At 48.6% G+C, this 22,583-nt stretch overlaps 1 protein-coding gene across 4 annotated transcripts in view; it reads left to right on the top strand.

Moving 5' to 3' along the window:
- The window catches only part of LOC135235136 (metabotropic glutamate receptor 7-like), a 171,210-nt gene that overhangs the window by 91,630 nt on the left and 56,997 nt on the right, over positions 1-22,583 (top strand). For 3 of the 4 annotated variants that reach the window (XM_064300355.1, XM_064300356.1, XM_064300354.1), the window contains exon 2: positions 18,810-19,026. In XM_064300355.1, the coding sequence (XP_064156425.1) occupies positions 18,810-19,026 (217 nt within the window). The remainder of the gene's footprint in view (positions 1-18,809; positions 19,027-22,583) is intronic. The other variant, XM_064300357.1, reaches the window with a different exon arrangement.

A 22,583-nucleotide genomic window follows, 5' to 3' on the forward strand; every position in this document is an offset into this window, starting at 1 on the left:
GAAACAGTTACAAAATTCAGTTACTGACCAGTGCAGCGCTGCAGGTAAAGATTCTGGTGATCGCTTGCAACACAGGACTGCAGTGTGTGTGATTAGGCTGTACTGAAACGCAGGACTGCAGTGTGTGTGATTAGGTTGTACTGAAACGCAGGACTGCAGTGTGTGTGATTAGGCTGTACTGAAACGCAGGACTGCAGTGTGTGTGACTAGGCTGTACTGAAACGCAGGACTGCAGTGTGTGTGATTAGGCTGTACTGAAACGCAGGACTGCAGTGTGTGTGATTAGGCTGTACTGAAACGCAGGACTGCAGTGTGTGTGATTAGGCTGTACTGAAACGCAGGACTGCAGTGTGTGTGATTAGGCTGTACTGAAACGCAGGACTGCAGTGTGTGTGATTAGGCTGTACTGAAACGCAGGACTGCAGTGTGTGTGATTAGGCTGTACTGAAACGCAGGACTGCAGTGTGTGTGATTAGGCTGTACTGAAACGCAGGACTGCAGTGTGTGTGATTAGGCTGTACTGAAACGCAGGACTGCAGTGTGTGTGATTAGGCTGTACTGAAACGCAGGACTGCAGTGTGTGTGTGATTAGGCTGTACTGAAACGCAGGACTGCAGTGTGTGTGATTAGGCTGTACTGAAACGCAGGACTGCAGTGAGAGACCTGTTTGAGTTACGCTCATGTTCTCATTCTGCCAACATGAGAGTCGATCGCTTATTAATGCAGTTTTAATGAAGGTTACTGCTACATTAACTCCTCTCAGTGATACTGCAAAGACTCACATAGCAGCACATTTCCTCTCAGAGTGACCTGAATGAACCTGCTCTTTAAAGGCTATTAAAAATGAGCTAACTGGCTATTAATGTAGCGGTGTAATACAGCATGAATATTAACTGAGCTGTGGAGGCTCAAACGAGCCGGCTTGCGGGCTAGTGGGCTAACTCCAGAGTGGCAGTGCTGGCAGTGTAATTGCAGTGCTCTGGGCTATTATGCAGGATTATGAATGTTAGCCGCTTTGCTAAGTGCAGTAGCTGTGACTGGCTGCTCTCTATGTGGATGTGACTGGCTGCTCGCTCAGTAGCGGTGACTGGCTGCTCTCTCTGTGGATGTGACTCTGGCTGCTCTCTCAGTAGCGGTGACTCTGTCTGCTCTCTGTGAATGTGACTCTGGCTGCTTGCTCAGTAGCGGTGACTCTGGCTGCTCTCTCTGTGGATGTGACTGGCTGCTCGCTCAGTAGCGGTGACTGGCTGCTCTCTCTGTGGATGTGACTCTGGCTGCTCGCTCAGTAGCGGTGACTCTGGCTTCTCTCTCTGTGGATGTGACTGGCTGCTCGCTCAGTAGCAGTGACTCTGGCTGCTCGCTCTGTGGATGTGACTCTGGCTGCTCGCTCAGTAGCGGTGACTCTGGCTTCTCTCTCTGTGGATGTGACTGGCTGCTCGCTCAGTAGCGGTGACTCTGGCTGCTCTCAGTAGCGGTGACTGGCTGCTCTCTCAGTAGCGGTGACTCTGGCTGCTCGCTCAGTAGCAGTGACCCTGGCTGCTCTCTCTGTGGATGTGACTCTGGCTGCTCTCTCAGTAGCAGTGACTCTGGCTGCTCTCTCTGTGGATGTGACTCTGGCTGCTCGCTCAGTAGCGGTGACTCTGGCTGCTCTCTCTGTGGATGTGACTCTGGCTGCTCGCTCAGTAGCAGTGACTCTGGCTGCTCTCTCTGTGGATGTGACTCTGGCTGCTCGCTCAGTAGCAGTGACTCTGGCTGCTCTCTGTGGATGTGACTCTGGCTGCTCTCTCAGTAGCAGTGACTCTGGCTGCTCTCTCTGTGGATGTGACTCTGGCTGCTCTCAGTAGCGGTGACTGGCTGCTCTCTCAGTAGCGGTGACTCTGGCTGCTCGCTCAGTAGCAGTGACCCTGGCTGCTCTCTCTGTGGATGTGACTGGCTGCTCGCTCAGTAGCGGTGACTCTGGCTGCTCTCTCTGTGGATGTGACTCTGGCTGCTCGCTCAGTAGCAGTGACTCTGGCTGCTCTCTCTGTGGATGTGACTCTGGCTGCTCTTTCAGTAGCAGTGACTCTGGCTGCTCTCTCTGTGGATGTGATTCTGGCTGCTCGCTCAGTAGCAGTGACTCTGGCTGCTCTCTCTGTGGATGTGACTCTGGCTGCTCTCTCAGTAGCAGTGACTCTGGCTGCTCTCTCTGTGGATGTGACTCTGGCTGCTCGCTCAGTAGCAGTGACTCTGGCTGCTCTCTTTGTGGATGTGACTCTGGCTGCTCTCTCAGTAGCGGTGATGTCTAAACAGCGCTGCAGCACTGTGTATCTTGTCTACACACATGAGTGTGAACCCATTGCTAAAAACTCTGATGAGGAACACTTTGACAGATCCTGCTGGCTGATTGGCAGGCTGTCTGACTGATGATGCTGGCTGATTGGCTGATTCTGTCCCTGACGTGCACCAGGGCAATATTGTCTTCGTTTTCCACCAATCAAACAGCAAAGACTTGCTTGTTGATATCAATAGTCCTCAATTCTTATTTTGTGTATTATGGGGTTAGGGCTCAGAACATCATTTACTTCCAATTAATGGCTTTAGGTTAGACATAGGATTCTCAGAACAATCATATAATTAACCTCCACATCTCTCTTATTGACATTCCAGAGTACTGTAATGAACCTGCACACAGTATTTAAACTAACTCCCCCACAGTACTTAGTCTCTGTAGAACAGTGTAATTAACCTGCTTTCAGTGTTTAAACTACCTCCCTTACATTACTCAGTCTCTGTACAGTACTGTAATGAACCTGTGCAGCTAACTTCAAACTAAGTGTGTGTGTGCGTTGGGGGGAGGGGGGGGGGGGGCACTTATGTCTGTGTGGTTGCGTGTGCCTGCATGTGTGTGTGTGTGTGTGTGTGTGTGTGTGTGTGTGTGTGTGTGTGTGTGTGTGTGTGTGTCTGTGTGTGTGTGTGTGTGTGTGTGTGTGTGTGTGTGTGTGTGTGTGTGTCTGTGTGCGTGTGCGTGTGCGTGTGCGTGTGCGTGCGCGTGAGCGTGAGCGTGAGCGTGAGCGTGAGCGTGAGCGTGAGCGTGAGCGTGAGCGTGAGTGTGAGTGTGAGTGTGTGTGTGTGTGTGTGTGTCTCTGCTCACCGACAGGCACGAGGCACCTGTAATAAGTTGATTGCCTGTCTCGTCCTAAATCTCAGTATCTCTGTCCCCAGTATCTGTCCCTCGTTCCTGTCCTTCAGTATCTCTGCCTGCTAGATGACTGTGCTCGGGGTTGCTCTGTCCCGTCCCTAGATCATGTGTCCTCAGACACCTATCCCACTTCCCTAGGTGGACATAGCTTCAGGGTGTGAAGGTTGATGGGTGAGAGGCTTGCCGGTCGATAGCCCCACCCTAGATGTCTAGTTCCTTGTGTCCAGTACCATCCTCCCCTAACTTTTCCCTTGCTCATTGTCCTTGCATGCAGTCTTCCTGTATGTTTTGTGAGACGTCTCTTTGCCATATCTGATTGAGTGCTCCACTGTGCACGTTACCTGTGTCAGGTTATATGCATTACTTATCTCCAGTTCCCTGTCATCTGTATGAACCTCCTGTCAGTCTATACCAGTGTCTGTACCGTTCACTGCTTAGCCAGCTGTGCTGTGTCCTGTCAGTGTCTTGCCCAGTGTGCCTGTGTACCGTGTGTTAGTGGTCTAGTATGCCAGGTGTGCCATGTGTCCTGGTATCTCTGCTGGTCTTACTGCCTATATGCCCAGCTGTCCATGTCCGTACCTGTTCCTGGTCTCATATGTCCCAGGCTGTGCCATTCAGTACCTGTCTCGCTGGTCTTATGCCCAGGCTGTCCAGATGTACCTGTGTCAGTGGTCTATGTGCACCAAGCTGTGTCGTGTGTACTGTGTCAGGTGGTTAATGCCCGGCTGTGCATGTGTACCTGCTTACACAGGGTTGGCAATACTGCTCTTCAACCAGTCTGCTGCCGCGTTCTTGGTGCATAGCAGCTGTCTAGTGAGTGCAGTAAGCTGTGCATGTGTGCCATGAGGGGGATCATGAAAGCAGCTGTTGCGCATGAAGATGTTCCTGTATCAAGCTGCTATAGCCCAGGCTTTGCCATGTGTTACCTGTATCACTGTGCCTCAGTATCTCCATCCTGTCTGTCCTCAGTACTTTCCTGTCTGTCCTCAGTATCCCTGTCTCTGTCTGTCCCTCAGTTTCTGTCCAGCTGTGTCCCTCTGTCTGTCCCTCAGTATCTCCATCCTTGTCTGTCCCTCAGTATCTCTTTCCCCCTGTCTGTCCACTCAGTATCCCTGTCCCTCTGTCTGTCCCTCAGTATCTCTGTCCCTCAGTATCTGTGTCCCTCTGTCTGTCCCTCAGTATCCCTGTCCCTCTGTTTGTCCCTCAGTATCTCTGTCCCTCTGTCTGTCCCTCAGTATCTCTGTCCCTCTGTCTGTCCCTCAGTATCTCTCTCCCTCTGGCTCTCTCAGGCAGATGTTTTACTCTTTCCCAGTGCAGCTCCTCTCTTCCCCTGGGGGACTGGCAGCCTCCCAGAATGCGGCAAAATATGGAAATTTAGGATTAATGAAGTCATGTGTGTCCCCTTATGGCTGAATTAGTCCAACATGTCACACAGATTTTGAGCATAGCCTGTTCTTACTGGGGAGTCATACCTGTGTCACCTGGTCTATATAATCAGGTTGTGCCACGTGTACCTGTGTCAGCTGGTCTATATGAACAGGCTGTGCCACATATACCTGTGTCAGCTGGTCTATATGCCCAGGCTGTGCCATGTGTACCTGTGTCAGCTGGTCTATATGCCCAGGCTGTGCCATGTGTACCTGTGTCAGGTGGTCTATATGACCAGGCTGTGCCATGTGTACCTGTATCAGCTGGTCTATATGCCCAGGCTGTGCCATGTGTACCTGTATCAGCTGGTCTATATGCCCAGGCTGTGCCATGTGTACCTGTGTCAGGTGGTCTATGTGACCAAGCTGTGTCGTGTGTACCTGTGTCAGGTGGTCTATGTGACCAAGCTGTGTCGTGTGTACCTGTGTCAGGTGGTTGAAAAGCCCCGGCTGTGTCATGTGTACCTGCGTTAGCACAGGTCTGGCAATACTGCTCTTTCAGAACCCAGTTCTGCTGCAGTCCCGGTTCTTTGGGTGGCAGTAAAAGCAGACTGTCTGCGCAGTGGAGGGGGACAGTAAAAGCGGGCTGTCTGCGCAGTGGAGGGGGACAGTGAAAGCAGACTGTCTGCGCAGTGGAAGATGCTTTCCTGCAGTCCAGAGGCTGCTGATAGCTCCAGCAGCTTTGGTGGTTAGCTCATGTAGATGGAACACAGTGCTGGACTCCACAGCATCGCAGTTCATGTGTTGTCTCCGTGTTTCTCTTATTTTGGCTTCCGTGTTGGTTATTTAGGAAGTGCAGAGTGGATTCTCAGTAGTGCGGTGATGTGTTAGACAGCTGGATTCCCCTCTCTGAAGTACTGAACCCAAAACCCTAAGAGCACAATTACTCACAATCTGTTTGTGTAATTATAGCGCTAAACCCTTTTGAAAATGGGAAAGTAACTTTCTGTTTTTGGAATGCTTCACACCCTCGGTGTCCTGTGAGCAGCAGGCCTGCTCGGGGGAGGGAGATGCCTCTTTCTGTGGAGCCGTTCGATGTCAGCGGTGAGATCCGGTCGGTAATATCAGACGTGGATTTTCCAGCTGGCTGTGGAACGGGTGAGACGCTCGCAACTGTAATCTCTCTCTCTCTCTCTCTCTCTCTCGCCCGTGTAATCCAAATGGCGTTTTCACTGCGGTCTTCCTGTCCTGTGGGGAGGCGATTTGATTGGCTGTTTCTGGCCACAGAGATGTTGAGAGAGAGAGAGATAGCAGATCTGTGCTCAGCAGATGTTTCTCCGGAGAGCTGAGCCAGCTGAGCTGTGTTCAGCAGAACCTCGGGGTGTTTGGAGCCGAAATGAGCAGCAGCCATGAGCGTGCAAATCGCACCGTGTAGCACTTCCTGTCCTGGTGTTTACACTTCCTGTCCTGGTGTTTACACCAGCAGCTGCATCTCAAATGAGCACCATTTCCCCTTATAAACCAAAACAATGGAGCCTAGTGGTAAAATTACTACATTTTTAATTATCAATCTAATCTTGCTCAGAGTATAACTACCCCAGGCATTCTCAGGCTAAATGCACATGTATATAGCATCCGATATTCTGATTCTCAGCTCTGATTTTATGTACTTAATAATCGCAGTACCCTCTGGCTGGAGGGACAAAGGTTGAGCTGGTCATGTATAACGTGTGGTGCCTCATCTGGAAGGAATAAATCAGAATTAATGAATCATAATTAAGACATCTGCAGTCAGAAGGTGGCTGCTGTGCAGTATGTAGAGTCTGTAGTGATCTCACCTGTGTGGTCATGCACATGTGAATACATTTCACAGTCTGTTGGTTTACCTGCTTTCAGCGACGATGACAGGCATCAGATGTCATCTTTCAACCCCCAAACCAGCAGGCGTGAAATTCTTTTGGCATTTTGATTCATTGTACAATAAAAAGGTCACACAAGATAAATAATAAAGACGTCATAGTGAGTGGTTTGTTTTCCAGGATGAGTTACTGACCTAGAAAATGCACACAGTGTCTCCTAATGTAATGACAGGACCACAGACGTGACTGTCAGCATCAACAACAAGTCCCGAGTGCAGTAAGTGTGTCTGACAGTGGCTCTAACAGCATCCCACTGTAACAGGGTCCCTCTGTAACAGTATCCCTGTGTAACATTATCCCTCTGTAACAGGGTCCCTCTGTAACATTATCTCTCTGTAACAGATGGTGGTAAAGTGCTGGTAAGGTCCTGGTAAAGTGCTGGTAAGGTCCTGGTAAAGTGCTGGTAAGGTCCTGGTAAAGTGCTGGTACGGTCCTGGTAAAGTGCTGGTACGGTCCTGGTAAAGTGCTGGTTATGTCCTGGTAAAGTGCTGGTAAGGTCCTGGTAAAGTGCTGGTAAGTTCCTGGTAAAGTGCTGGTAAGGTCCTGGTAAAGTGCTGGTACGGTCCTGGTAAAGTGCTGGTAAGGTCCTGGTAAAGTGCTGGTAAGTTCCTGGTAAAGTGCTGGTAAGGTCTGGGTCCTCACGGTGCTGTGAAGGGGGCTGTATCAGCTGGTACGCTGGGTGAGTTGGGGGGGGGGGGGGTGTCAGTCTGGCCCTGATCTCTTATTCTGGCACATCGTCCGCCCCTCAGGCGTGCTGCTGCAGCTGCGGGAAGTTCCCGCGCTCCGCGGTGAGTCACAGGAGAGCCAGGCTGTTAGCATGCAGCCGCTGCGCCGCGATGCCATACCGCTGACACACCATACCGCCATCCCGCCAGAGAGTGAGTCAGAGGGAGAGCCAGGCTGTTAGCATGCAGCCGCTGTGCCGCGATGCCATACCGCTGACACACCATACCGCCGTACCGCCATCCCGCCAGAGAGTGAGTCAGAGGGAGAGCCAGGCTGTTAGCATGCAGCCGCTGCGCCGCGATGCCATACTGCTGACACACCATACCGCCATGCCGCTGACACACCATACCGCTGTACCGCCATCCCGCCAGAGAGTGAGTCAGAGGGAGCGCCAGGCTGTTAGCATGCAGCCGCTGCGCCGCGATGCCATGCCGCCGACACACCATACCGCCGTACCGCCATCCCGTCAGAGGGAGAGCCAGGCTGTTAGCATGCAGCCTCTGCGCCGCCACGCCGACACGCCATGCCGCTGACACACCATACCGCCATCCCACCAGAGATTGAGTCAGAGCCCTCCACCACCTCCTGCCCTCCAGCGCCTCTGGCCCCGCCCACAAGGTCACGCAGAGGGCAGCCTGTGTCTTTGGGCTTCCCCTCCTGCTCCTGACGTGAGCACAGTCATCTGTGCATCTTAATTAAAGCCGACACCTGTGCTGTGTTCCTCCGGAACGAGTCAGTAATCGCTGCTTCCAGTTCTCTAAATTAGCTTGGTAGCGTTGGCTACCTATGCAGCATTGTCAAAAGGCATCAGTCCTGGTTCTAAGTGCATAGGTCCTGGTTCTAAGTGCATCAGTTCTGGGGATGGGGAAGCAATGATCCTGACTGGTTAGCACTGAAGCAGCATTAGTGATGATTGGCTAGCACTGGAGCAGCACTGGGCTTGATTGGTTAGCCCTGGGGCAGCGGATATCATGATTGGTTAGCTCTGGAGCAGCAGTGATCATGAATGGCTAGCTCTGGAGCAGCATTGGTCATGATTGGCTAGCTCTGGGCCATATGACCAGACGGCTGGCAGTGTGGTGCCGCAGTGTAGTGTAATAGTTAGGGCACTGGGCTTGTAGCTGTGAGGTTGCAGGTTTGATTCCCAGGTGTGGTACTGCAGTTGTAGCCCTGTGCAACAGTTATAAATCTGAACAGCTTCATTAAATATTCACCAGGACAAAGGAACAGCATGTAAAAGCTCTGCCCTGTAAGTCTCTCTGGATAAGATAATCCTCTATGTGCATGAATTTAATGTAATGAATGCAATAAGGCTGGAACCACACTGGCATGTAAAGTTGCTGCTTGAATCCCTGATTTTTCTCTCAAGCTAAGGATGACAGGCAAAGCTATGAATGGTGATCTGGATACGAATTACTGCTAAAATAAATAATTTCACTACAACACTGATTTCAGTGCGTACAGTACCTGATACGCAGTGTAAATAGCCTTGTTGGCGGCTGGTTATCTGTTTTCCCGGGGCTGTGATGCCCTGATTGTGGAGGTGATGCTGTAGTTCTAGGAGTCTCTGTAAAGCTGGCGAGTGCAGCACAGTTCCTGCATGAAGCTGGTGTGAGTCCCATCTGCCCTGCTGGACTGGATGGTACACACACCTGTCCCACAATGCTCTGGGGTAGTGCGCAGTCGGGATCAGAGCTGACTGTGGAGCCCATCTTTAATCACTAATTATCTCTGGAACCTTCTGGAACCTTCTCGAAGACTAACAAGCATTCTGCCTGTAGGCTTCACCTTTTGACAGAACCGACCTGCTCCTCCCCTCATTTATAACGAGCACGAAGCCGTCCAGACCCACCGCGCACCTGTACACAGTGTCATGAGTAAAACTTGGCTAACTAGCTATGGCATGTCCTCACCTCTGTAACGTTACTTGTTGTCCTCCTTGTGTCCATACATCTGTATCGGTGGTACGCGCTAACTAGGTTAATAAAAGTAGGCGAAATGCTAACATGTTAGGGTTAGCTAAAGTAACGTTAGGCGATAAAGCTGTGCTTAAAAATCTTGTGCCGTTTGAAGTAGTGATTTTGGGAGATGCACATGCGCATGCGTCCTACTAAACAAAGCACCACCTGCGCATGCGTCCCACCAAACGTCCCTCTTAGGTCGTCCGTGAGTGAGTGACTGAGTAAGTGACCACAATTTGCCATGCATAGCCCACGGCGGCAGTTCCTGCACGGCGTGGGAAAAATACTCTGCTCATAACTATGAAATGAAACTCTGTGACGGCACCCCCTGCAGCTGGGAGGACCATGTGACATAAATGGCTAGCCAGGATTGGCCGTCCCTGGAGGGCCATTGTGTGTGTGCTGGTTTTTGTTCTGACCAGTTATTTTGGTGCCAATTTCAAATTTTCTCTGTTTGCATTAATGCTGGCATATTCATTTTCATGAAAATGTCTTGTTAGGTCAAATAAATGTCAAATAAATGATTGGGACTTTAAATAGCAGATTCAGATGCTAACATGGAATTCTGACTCTGGATTTGCCCTTGTGGTGCACCCTTCTCTCGCTCGTCTGGCCAATCAGAAGCCTGCAGGGGTTCTGCTGTGGGCTGGCGTATGAGAGGGCCGCCTGTATTTATGCATTCACATGCGCAGACTGGCCTGCTTATCCGAGACCACTTTGGCCCGCTTTGGCCCAGTTTGACCCAAATAATGAGCTAATCATGCCACTCTGGCCCCTGAAGGCCTGGTCCTGTTTGGTCCTGTGCCTGGCTGTGGCCATGTTTGGTCCCGCTTGTTTTGACCTCCTGATTCGTGGCTCTGGTTTTAAACTGCGGTCCTCCGTAGAGGTTTAGTATTCCCACACAAGGGCCAACATCCAGCTCTCCCACTTTCTCTGCCCCAAATACATAATGCCCCAGCCAGCCTGCTGCCACTCTACACAGCCTGTAGTGCTGGGGCACAAGGAGCTAAGAGCTCCTCTTTATAACATGATCATTGTCAACCTGCTCATTTAACGAGGGCCATTAATTAGCAGCATTGATTGGTCTTTATTCTGATAGGACTCGGTTCTGCTCCTGTGCGCTTTCCATAAAATCGCTCTCATTTAACACAAAAAAACTGCCAAAGACGGTTTCAATTAAAAAAGCCAATCTCTGAGGTAATTGTAATAATGTAAATTATTTAATATATGCTGATGTTTCTGTCAGAAAGATGAAGCCGCAGACTGCGGGACCCAATCGGCAGTAGCCGCTGTGAGCCGGTGTTAGACTCTGTGAGCTGGTGTTGGACTCTGTGAGCTGGTGTGAGCTGGTGTTAGACTCTGTGAGCTGGTGTGAGCTGGTGTTAGACTCTGTGAGGTGGTGTGAGCTGGTGTTAGACTCTGTGAGCTGGTGTGAGCTGGTGTTAGACTCTGTGAGCTGGTGTTAGACTCTGTGAGCCGGTGTTGGACTCTGTGAGCTGGTGTTAGACTCTGTGAGCCAGTGAGCTGGTGTTAGACTCTGTGAGCTGGCGTTAGACTCTGTGAGCTGGTGTTAGACTCTGTGAGCTGGTGTTAGACTCTGTGAGCTGGTGTTAGACTCTGTGAGCTGGTGTTAGACTCTGTGAGCCAGTGAGCTGGTGTTAGCCTCTGTGAGCTGGTGTTAGACTCTGTGAGCTGGTGTAAGCTGGTGTTAGACTCTGTGAGCTGGTGTTGGACTCTGTGAGCTGGTGTTAGACTCTGTGAGCCGGTGTTAGACTCTGTGAGCCGGTGTTAGACTCTGTGAGCTGGTGTGAGCTGGTGTTAGACTCTGTGAGCTGGTGTTAGACTCTGTGAGGTGGTGTTAGACTCTGTGAGCCAGTGTTAGACTCTGTGAGCTGGTGTTAGACTCTGTGAGCTGTGCGTTTTCATGTCTTAATTCAGCGTTGAGTGGCATATCTGCCCTGTTTTAGGGCTCATGAACTCACACGGTTGGTAGTTGAGTTGTTTTTATGGTCTCTCTTTTTCACATAATTTACTCAGAAGAACCATTGGCATAATAATAACCATTTGCATATGCATACTCTCTCTCTCTCACACACACAAACACGCACACACACACACAGACACACACATTCTCTCTTTCTCTGTCTCTCTCTCACTCACACACACACAGACACACTCTCACACACGTACACACATTCTCTCTCTCTCACACACACAGACACACACTGTCACGCACATTCTCTCTCACACACACACTCTCACACACATTCTGTCTCTCTCGCTTTCTCTCACACACACAAACACAGACACACACACATTATCTCGCTCTGTCACACACACAGAGTGTGAAAAGCGTAGACACAGACTGAAGTGAACTTAAAGGCACATTCTGAGCAGGAGAGTAGCTGCAGAAGGACACATTAGGGTTAGAATTAGGTTAGGGTTTGGAGCATTAGGGTTAGGGTTAGGGTTTGGGGCATTAGGGTTGGGGTTAGGGTTAGGGTTTGGGGCATTAGGGTTGGGGTTAGGGTTAGGGTTAGTCAGGACCTGAGGCCCAGTACTGCCGTGACACATTCATTTACAATCCAACCATCCGATCTTTGGCTGTTTGAATTAGAATGATGTGAATTAGAGCAGCCATTGAGAATCTTGGCTAACTAATTTCACAATTTTAAATGATGACAGAGGCCAATTAAAGCATGCAAGGATGTCTTTTATTTTAATTGAGTTTCCTATCTTGCACTGAATGTTAATTTGGATTTATTATATACTCACAAGCTTAATTTCTTAACAACTGTCCTGCTTTAAAAGTTCCCATTAATTTTAAATACATTTCGACTATATAACTGTCTCATACTTAAGAGCACTGCTGAAAGTGAATCTGGGGCTTCTGGTTGATCTGAGTGCTGTGCACCCTGTATTCACAATAAAGACCTTTGGTGCCATGCTGAATTACAGAGGGAGGATTTATGCAGTATTTTGCATGCATCTGAAAATTGTTGGGAGTAATAGCTGATCAAACCTTTTCAGATTCCAGGCACTGTGTTGTAGCAGTAAAACAGGACAACAGAATGCTGAGAGTATTGTGTGCAGTTCTGGGGACTGTACTACAAGATAGATAGAGAAGGGCAACTAAATTGGTTTCTGCTCTAGAAGAAAAAAATTATGAAGAAAGACTTAAGGTGCTTTATCTTTTCACGCTTAGTTAAAGGGGACTTAGGTGTGATTTGATTAAGACATTAGGAAGTACTTTTTCACACAGATAGTGGTCAATGTGTGGAATAGCTTGCCAGCTCATGTAGTAGAGGCAGAAACTCTGGGGGCTTTTATGGCCAGGCTTGATACAATGCTAGATACTATCTAGCTGCTAGATAAACGGTGAGAACCAGGTACCTTTTAGTGGTAAGAAAGTGGCGAGCATTGTTGGGCTGGATAACCTGTTCTCGTCATTATGGTATGTCGTGTTATGTTTGTCAGACTTTGTAATTCTGTCCACTTAAAAATGCATAATGAAGCCTGAATGCACATGAAAAATGCTTAACTTAGCCTTTATAAGCACATTATGCATAATTTACAAATATTGTAACATGGTCCTATGGGCCAGTGTGTGTGGTGTTGGGGGCTAGGTGGGGTGGGGAAGGGCTGGTCTGGAGCAGAACAGAGTGTGACAGGGTGAGGTGTGCGCACCTGGGGCAGGAGCCACTTGGGCAGAGATGTATAATGCACAGAACCTCGGTCTCTGACAGTGCTAGGAGAGCAGAGAGACTGTGCTCGGATCAGTACATCAGCACTGGCCAATAGCACGGTGAACTCACCTTGAATCCCTGAGGCGTGTGACTGGCAGAATAAAAAGAGCTGATTAAATGCATACTGCTGTGTAAATGTTAATGAGTGTTAAAAAGAGAAAGCTGCCCTTGAAGAGAGAGCTTGCTATGCAAATAAGGAGGGTGATGGGGCTGTAATTCTGTTACAGGCAGTACTCACCTCATGGGGTCTGCCTTTAATTTGTCCCCTCCAGATCTGAACAGAATCGACCTGCTGGACCAAGTGTTCTCTACAGTTGCTTTCATCATAGTTGAGATCTGCTGTGTTTTTCTTAATTTCCTTCACGATAATAATTACAGTTTCACAAAAGCATATTTGTAGTTCAATGAAAGGCAGTATTTTAATAAACTCAGGCCATGAGTGTATTTCTGCCACAGATAAAGGGGGAAATTGATTCTGCTCTCGCGAATCGTGTGATATGCCATTTCTGTTCTTATTAAACAGGGTTATATGCAGGTTCTGTTCTTATTAAACTCCTGATTAATTCACACTTATTTCTCATGGGGAAACACTAGGGGACCCATATCTGGCTAATTTGCATGTCCCTCAGCAATTTGATTTCACATCAATTTAAATTGATTAAAAAAGGCGAAATTCCCAAAACCAAAGTGGTTGGGGGAGGGGTGTGCAATGAGAGCCTCTGCCTGTGTGAAGTAGGACGTACATGCACTTTATAGTGAGATTTACATGTGTTTTAGAGAGGGATGTGCGTGTGTTTTAGAGAGGGATGTGCGTGTGTTTTAGAGAGGGATGTGCGTGTGAGAGGGATGTGTGTGTTTTAGAGAGGGATGTGTGTGTGTGAGAGGGATGTGTGTTTTAGAGAGTGATGTGTGTGTGTTTTAGAGAGGGATGTGCATGTGTTTTAGAGAAGGATGTGTGTGTGTTTTAGAGAGGGATGTGTGTGTGTTTTAGAGAGGGATGTGTACGTGTTTTAGAGAGGGATGTGTGTGTGAGAGGGATGTGTGTGTGTGAGAGGGATGTGCGTGTGTTTAGAGAGGGATGTGTATGTGTTTTAGAGAGGGATGTGTACGTGTTTTAGAGAGGGATGTGTGTGTGTGAGAGGGATGTGTGTTTTAGAGAGTGATGTGTGTGTTTTAGAGAGGGATGTGTGTGTGTTTTAGAGAGGGATGTGTGTGTGTTTTAGAGAGGGATGTGTGTGTGTTTTAGAGAGGGATGTGTGTGTGTTTTAGAGAGGGATGTGTGTGTGTTTTAGAGAGGGATGTGTGTGTAGAGAGGGATGTGTGATGTGTTTTAGAGATGGGTGGTTTGAGAGGGATGTGGTGTGTTTTAGAGAGGGATGTGTGTGTGTTTTAGAGAGGGATGTGTGTGTGTTTTAGAGAGGGATGTGTGTGTGTTTTAGAGAGGGATGTGTGTGTGTTTTAGAGAGGGATTTGTGTGTGTTTTAGAGAGGGATGTGCGTGCGTGTTTTAGAGAGGTCTGGTGCTACACAAAATCAGAGAAAGCAGAATCTCCCCCCGATTGGACCTTGTGTTTTCAAGAGAAAAATAAAATCTAAATTTTTTGGGAAATATGTGGGGCCCAGCCTTCAATTGTTTTGACGCAGGATTCATAGAAACAGTTGCGAATTTCTCCATAATGACCAGCATCTCCTCCGACCTGTTAAACATCCTGCTCTGCTTCTAACTGAGATATCATCACTCTGAGGCCAAAAGTGGGCTGAGTGTGGGGCTGAGTGTGGGGCTGAGTGTGGGGCTGAGTGTGGGGCTGAGTGTGGGGCTGAGTGTGGGGCTGAGTGTGGGGCTGAGTTTTGGGGCTGAGTTTTGGGGCTCAGTCCTGCTTGTGCTCGTGCTGCAGTAGGCTGCTATTACCTGGGGAAGGGCACAGGTGCACAGGTGTGCGACCTCTCAGCAGGGTTAGTGAATTATAGCAGAGAGAGCGCGCCTGAGCCCGACTGCCCTTCTGTGCTCCTCCTGCGATGCTCTTCCTGAGGGCAGATGGGGCTGTTTTAACTCCCCCTTCACTGGCTAATTACCCCCGAGCTGCTTCCCCTCAACTCTGCGCTCCTCATATTACCCCCGGGGCTGGAACCCTGCGGAAAAGCCCCTTTCAGCTTTCAGAACCGCTGATTATCTGTGCGTGCGGCAAGCTCCACTTCTTCTGAAGACCGACCCACCTGCCCACAAGCCCCGCCCCCACACAGCGAATGCACACACCTGTCCCCCAGCTGCGTGTTCACCCACAGACACAGTGTGCACACCTCAACATACGGCTTCTTCTATGTTTGTACACACCCACGGGTAAAAATACACAATACCTAACCAGATAAATACATACACATCCAATAATCAGGTAAGAGTATATGCTGTGCATTCATTTGGTAGGTGCATGTACACGCAATGCACTTTACATCCTTCACTGTCGTGTCCTCTTTTGGATTAAACGTGCAGTCTCTGCTCTGTGTGTGCAGTACCTGCTTCATGTGATGCATTTAATGCATCCTGAGAGAGACTTCAGGAGTTTTAAAAGATTATTCTGACTGTGTGCATTAATTATCTTGGCATATTCCTTCTTTGAAAGTAACAACTGCAGTAATATCATGAGAAAAAGGCTTAATTTGCGTGGATGCATCTGCCCAAATCCATTTCCGTGACTGAAATTCTAATTCTGATTTGATTGTAAGTATGTAATAATCATCTTTAGGAGAATAACACCATCATTTTTTGGATTTGGAACTGTTTCAGTGACCGTTAACCATGGCAACTGCTGGCCTTAATGACGACAGTAACAGAAACGGATTGGGCAGGTCACTTCCCTTTGTGATGATAATGAGCAGGCTAAAGTGGACTTAGAGGGAAGGAAGAAAGCCTATTTGTTTAGACAGAAAATGAAGCTCCTTAGTGACACATTATCAAAACTGAAGCCAGTGGCCAGCATAACGTACTGCTCTTTTCTTTGTCGCTGTTAAGTGTAAAATGTCCTGCTCCATGTAGTAATTATACCTGCCCACTTCCTGCTGACTCCTCACTTCCTTTCTTATCAGTTTCACATTTATTCTGTCCTTTCCTAAAATAAGAAAGAGTAGAGAGATGGAAAATGAGAAAGCAAGGAGAGAGGGAGAGATAGAGAGAGACAGTAAGGTTAAAAAAAGAGAGAGGGAGGAAGGAAGAGAGTGGGGGAAAGAGAAAGGGAGAGAGGGGGAAGAGAGGGAGAGGGAAGGAGATGGGTAGAGTGGGAGTTAGGGAGGGAGAGAGGGAAAGAGAGAGATAGTGAGGGTAAAAGAAAGAGAGGGAGGAAGGAAGAGAGAGGGGGAAAGAGAAAGGGAGAGAGGGGGAAGAGAGGGAGAGGGAAGGAGATGGGTAGAGTGGGAGTTAGGGAGGGAGAGAGGGAAAGAGAGATAGTGAGGGTAAATAGAGAGGGAGGTAGGAAGGAAGAGAGTGGGGGAAAGAGAAGGGGAAGAGAGGGAGAGGGAAGGAGATGGGTAGGCCGCAAACATTAGTAAGGCCTCCCTGTGTTTACAGAAGTACTATATTTCCTTGTGTTACTGTTCTTACTGACACGAGCTGTGGGTGCATTGCTCAGTGATGATTTCCAGTGGGGGTTAGGGTTAGGGTTAGGGTTAGGGGTGCATTGCTCAGTGATTATTTCCTGTGGGGGTAGTTCTGCTATCACTGTGATACCTGAGTCCGGAGTGTATATTTACACCTCAGAAGACTCGGCTTGTCTGTTAGCTCGCTGCGGTGTGATAAATATCCTTTTGGACTCTTGCCTTACTGTAAAGATCCATGCATGCTCTGAACATCACACACACACACACACACACAATCACACTCACTCACACACATGCACACACACGCACACACACACACACACATGCACACTCATGCACACCCACACACACACACACATACACACACACACACACACTCACACACAGACACACACACACAGACACGCACACACATGCACACACACACACGCACACTCATGCACACCCACACACACACACAAATACACACACGCACACACACACACACACACACACCCACACGTACACACACACACACACACACACACATGCGTGCACACACAGACAGATGACACTTGTGTTGATGTGTGTGTTTACTGCATAGGAGGTCAAAAGGTTAATTGAGCACAAGCCATGGTGGGGGTGTATCCAAATGTCCCAGAGCTAAACCGTGTTACCCAAATGGCAGAAGATCAAAAGAACCCAGACCTCTGTTCCTCCACAACAATTTAAACAAAAGATGCCAATTAGGCCTGTTAATCTCCGTATTCACTGATCAGAGTGCTCCATAAACACCCAGACTGATTTCATTATTCCACAGACAACACTTGGAAATTCAAATATAAAGAAAAAAAATATTTCTGCGAACTATCTGCGATACTACAACTTAAATATAACAAATTAAACTATTAATTATCACTTCTCAAAAGCTAATTATATTCTGCAAGTTATTTAAGCTGAATTAAACATAATGACAAACATTTGTTTACATAATGTATTTGTGGTTGAGTGAGCCTGTTTAATGATAATTGTGTTTTACTGAAGTCTGTTTCTGTGCATTTGCCAAAGTTTACACTTCTTCTCCAAGCACTGGTTGATTTGTCCTTGTAAGAGAAGACTCCAGAGAAGGTCCTGATGAATTATCATATTTTTGTAATAAATCTCATTCCACACATCAACTTCATTTATAAAGCACAGGAATCTGATGTATAACCTTCTGACAAATTATTGGAGCTTATTCTACACTTTAGTGGCCGTTCATAAATAATGCATTGTCAGATATTTCAGTCTGATTCAAAATGGTGAAAATGCAATAAATGTGTTTCTTTAGAGTTATTTAATGCTAATGTGCTGCGGGGTTCTCTTGCTTAATATTCGCAGGCTGGTCAGAGGGTAAATAATGCAGCCTGTGTCACAGAGCATGGAAATGCACTTTGTGCTGCATTCGGATGTCCTGCGCAGTAAAGCTGCAAGATTGCAGAAGATGTGAATGAAATGTAATTGGAAATAATGTTGGAGTTTTTTTTGCAATCGATGGTCCCTCTCAGTGTGACAGCTCGAGCCAGACGAGGAGAACTCTGCCACAGTGTCCTCTCTTCCTCACAACATATCCTGCTGAACCAAGACTTCTCCTGCAGAGAATTATGGGCTTTTTGTTGTTGTTTAATATTCAGAATGAGAGTGGAGCATCTTCTGATCACTTTCCTGAATATTTCCCTGAGTGTCTATGAACTGTGACCCCAGTATCGAGGCAGCTGACCTCTCTAAGAGCCTTTCCTCAGATACGGGATCACCCGCAACCCACACAGGCCCTGACACCTTTCTCTCTCTCCCCCTCTCTCCCTCTGTCCATCTCTCTCCCCCTCTCCCTCTCTCTATCTCCCTCCCCCCTCTCTCCCTCCCCCTCCCTCTCCCTCTCCCCTCCCCCCCTCCCTCCCTCTCCCCCCTCCCTCCCCCTCGCCCCCTCCCTCTCTCTCTCCCCTTCTCAATCTCCCTCTCACTCTCCTTTTCTCCCCCTCCTCTCTCCCCCTCTCTCCCTCTCACTCTGTCCCTCTCTCTCCCCGCCCCCGCCCTCCCTCCCTCTCTCCCCCCTCTCCCTCCACCTCCCTCTCCCTCTCTCTCCCTCCCTCCCACTCCTCCTCTCTCCCTCTCCCCCTCTCCTCTCCCTCCCTCCCTCCCTCTCCTCCTCTCCCTCCCCTCCCCTCCCTCTCCTCTCCTCCCTCCCCTCCCTCTCCCTCTCCCTCTCTCCCTCCCTCCCCTCCCTCTCTCTCCCCCTCCTCCCTCTCCCTCTCTCTCCCCCTCCTCTCCCTCTCCCCCTCCCTCTCCCTCCCTCTCTCCTCCTCTCAGATCCCTCAGGTGAGCTACGCCTCCACGGCGCCGGAGCTCAGTGATGACCGGCGCTACGACTTCTTCTCGCGCGTGGTGCCGCCGGACTCCTTCCAGGCGCAGGCCATGGTGGACATCGTCACGGCGATGGGCTGGAACTACGTCTCCACGCTGGCCTCGGAGGGCAGCTACGGCGAGAGGGGCGTGGAGGCCTTCACTCAGATCTCCCGGGAGACCGGTGAGTCCCGCCTCCCTGGGGGGGAGGGCCCCAATCTGCCCCTGCTCATGAATATTCATGACTGACTACTATGACATCATTGCACAGTGTGAATAATGGGGACAGAGTGCTGACAGACAGACAGAATGGAGAGGAAGGAACCATATTTGAGCTGAACCAAACTATTAAACAGACTGTCTCGCATTACAGCCCTGATGAGACTGGCAAGCAGAAGCACGTGTAGATTTTCCTGAGCAAACACAACTTTTATGAACAATTTATTTCAGCTTAGAGAACGGTGGAGAAGAAAGTAATAAACTGGATAATGGCCTCATACATTTCCTGCATTTTCCCTTTTGTCTCTTAATGGCAGCGAAAGTTAAACTTTATGAACTTTATTGAGGATGTGTCTGGTTTGCGTAGATCAGAGAACACATGTATACAAATATGATCCGATGCCAACGATAGGAATGTTGCCGTCTGGTCACAATAAGGAATGTTCAGAGTCTTTCACTGGATGTGAACTCCCAGGACAGCAGTGTTTATGCTGCTGTACATGCAGAGTGCCCTGCAGATACCAGACAGGTTCAGCTGTTGAACGTCTGTCACATGGGCAGTGTAGTGTCACATGGGCAGTGTAGTAATCAGACTTCAGATGGAGTCATTCAGAGCTGTTGCTTCTCGCGGTTAATGGGGATGTGTAAATGGCACTTTGGTAACACTGGCTCTGGGTGCTAACACTGTTATTGCAAATTCATTGTAATCTGGAAACTTTTAATCTTTCTTTCGCCCTCCAGTGTCACATATGGAGTGCAGATGAAATTAGTGTTATTCTTCTGCATAATTACCTCTGAGCTTCATGGGTTTCATTCAGCTGCAGAGCGTCCTCAGCCTCATCTTCTCCGTCTGCTTGCTGTTGTTCTGTCTGTGTTTCTGATCTCCGAGGGCCAGAGGGCATCAGTGCGTTTAAACTGAATGTTTATCTGCAGAGATAAACACACGCTTTCTGTCAAACAGGACAGTGTGTACGGGGTCAGCAGAGCAGAGGATTGTGGGAGTTGTATTCTCTCAGGGAGGGCAGTGTGTGCCTATGCAAGTGGTTAGTGGTGCAGAGGATTGTGGGTATTGCATTTTGTCAGAGAGGACTGTGTGTACCTGTGCAAGGGTTAGAAGAGAGGAGGAATATGGCTGCTGTATTCTGTCGGATAAGGCAGTGTGTACCAGTATAGGGCTTAGCATAGCAGAGAATTATGGGAGTTGTAGGACCTGAGTTGTGGGGAGTTGTTGAGGATGGCACTATGTAGGATAGTCACGTGGTACAGCTCTGCTGAAAGATGAGTCAAGACTGAGACTGAGACTGAGACTGTGACTGACTGAGACTGAGCTGAATACTGAGGAGCTGAGGCTGAGTCTGAGACTGAGACTGAGACTGAGACTGAGGCTGAGGCTGAGACTGAGACTGAGACTGAGTCTGAGTCTGAGTCTGAGACTGAGTCTGAGTCTGAGTCTGAGTCTGAGGCTGAGTCTGAGACTGTGACTGAGACTGAGACTGAGACTGTGACTGAGGCTGAGACTGAGACTGTGACTGAGGCTGAGACTGAGACTGTGACTGAGGCTGAGGCTGAGGCTGAGGCTGTGACTGTGGCTGAGGCTGAGGCTGAGGCTGTGACTGTGGCTGAGGCTGAAACTGAGGCTGTGACTGAGACTGTGACTGAGACTGTGACTGTGACTGTGGCTGTGACTGAGACTGTGACTGTGACTGAGGCTGAGACTGAGACTGAGGCTGAGGCTGAGACTGAGACTGTGACTGTGGCTGAGACTGTGGCTGAGACTGAGACTGAGACTGTGACTGTGACTGAGACTGTGACTGTGACTGAGGCTGAGACTGAGACTGAGGCTGAGACTGTGGCTGAGACTGAGACTGAGACTGAGACTGAGACTGAGACTGAGACTGTGACTGTGGCTGAGACTGAGACTGTGACTGAGACTGTGACTGTGGCTGTGGCTGAGACTGAGACTGTGACTGAGACTGTGACAATGATTCTGCATATGAAAGCTAACCATGAGAAGCTGAGTGAAAGCAGAGAGATGTGGCCGTGTGCGTAACTATGAGCCAGATGAGTGTTTATCGTTGCCTTTAAGAGCCATAATTCAGCCGGTCCACACTGCGCAGGTCTGTGTGCACCTGTACGAGACTCAGAGACTCTAAAGTGGAGCACACCTGCCCTGGAGTCGTCTGGCTGTTTGTTATTGGCTGTCAGGAGCCTGCTGACACAGGCCTTATGCACCCCAATATCCCCCAGATGACAGCCCACCCCAAAATGTCCCCTCTGTAGCTCTCCACCTCTGTGTTTGCTTCTGTTTTCTTTTATGTGCCTGTCTTCCCTCCTCCCTTCCCCTCCACTCTCTCTCTGTGTATGGTTGGTAGTGAAAGTTGGTGTGACAAAGTGTTGAATCTCAGCTCTTTCAGGTGAAGGTGGCCAAGGTGTTTGTTTTTCACCTTTAAGACTGCTGCTGCAGCAACATTGAAACTTTATATAGAAATTGAATAACTTAGTTTTCATGTTCATAATTCTGCCAAAATAACAGATAAAAGTTGAGTTGTGAGTACGAAGGTAGAAATCTGCCAAAAGATGAAAGTCAGTCCTGTTTATTTGCAGTTTGTTTTATGAAATCAACTAATAGTCTGTGTGAAACCATTTGAGCTTGTTTTGGCAAAGATAATTAAAAATAATTAATCTCACAAGCTCAAATATCTCACTATGATATACTGAATTTCTGATGTCATTGTTGTTGTTTGAGAGTATAAACTGCTGTAGCAGTTTTCATTCAGATCAGAAACACCAGACTTTTCTCGTAGCACTGCAACAGATTCTCAGCTTCCTTTAATACCTGCTATCCTGACAGGATAATTGAGTGCTTTCCAGGATAGTTTGGCATTCTCATATTATTTTTAATTCTCTCAGATTTGCTTGCATGGTTACTGGCTTTGAGAGCGTCCTGATGCTTATTTCTGCAGCGTTTATAAGCCAGTTTAAAGCCTATTTAATGCATTTATTTAGTAAGTAGAGCTGGATACAGACTTCTGCTAAATAAACGATCTGATACCGTGGCATTGAGCAGACCGTTCAGATCCATCCTGAATCCGGTTAAACTCCAGTGGGGGAGATTAGGGCATCGCTGGGGGAGAGGGGCTCTGTTCAGGTGTTGACTAGTCCTTGCAAATGAACCTTAAATCTGAATCTTTGCTGAGTCCCTGATTTTGAGTGTGCTGAAGCTGTGTGCGGTCTCCCTGTGGGGGAGTATATCCACCCAGGCTGGCGCAGGGAGGGCTGCTCACTGACCCTCCCTTTAGCCTGCTCTGTGTCTGCCTGTAAAGAGGCCAAAATGCACACAGTGAATCAAGTCATTTTAGAGTCCACAGTTTGGATATAAAGTTAAGAGATTTAAAGAAGGCACACATACATGCACACACATGCACGCACACACTAGCACACCCATGCCCACACACACATACACACACCCCCGCCACACAACACACACACACACACACACACTAAACTATATCTACATGCATG

Source organism: Anguilla rostrata, chromosome 11, assembly GCF_018555375.3.
Source record: "Anguilla rostrata isolate EN2019 chromosome 11, ASM1855537v3, whole genome shotgun sequence".
NCBI classification, from domain to species: domain Eukaryota; kingdom Metazoa; phylum Chordata; class Actinopteri; order Anguilliformes; family Anguillidae; genus Anguilla; species Anguilla rostrata.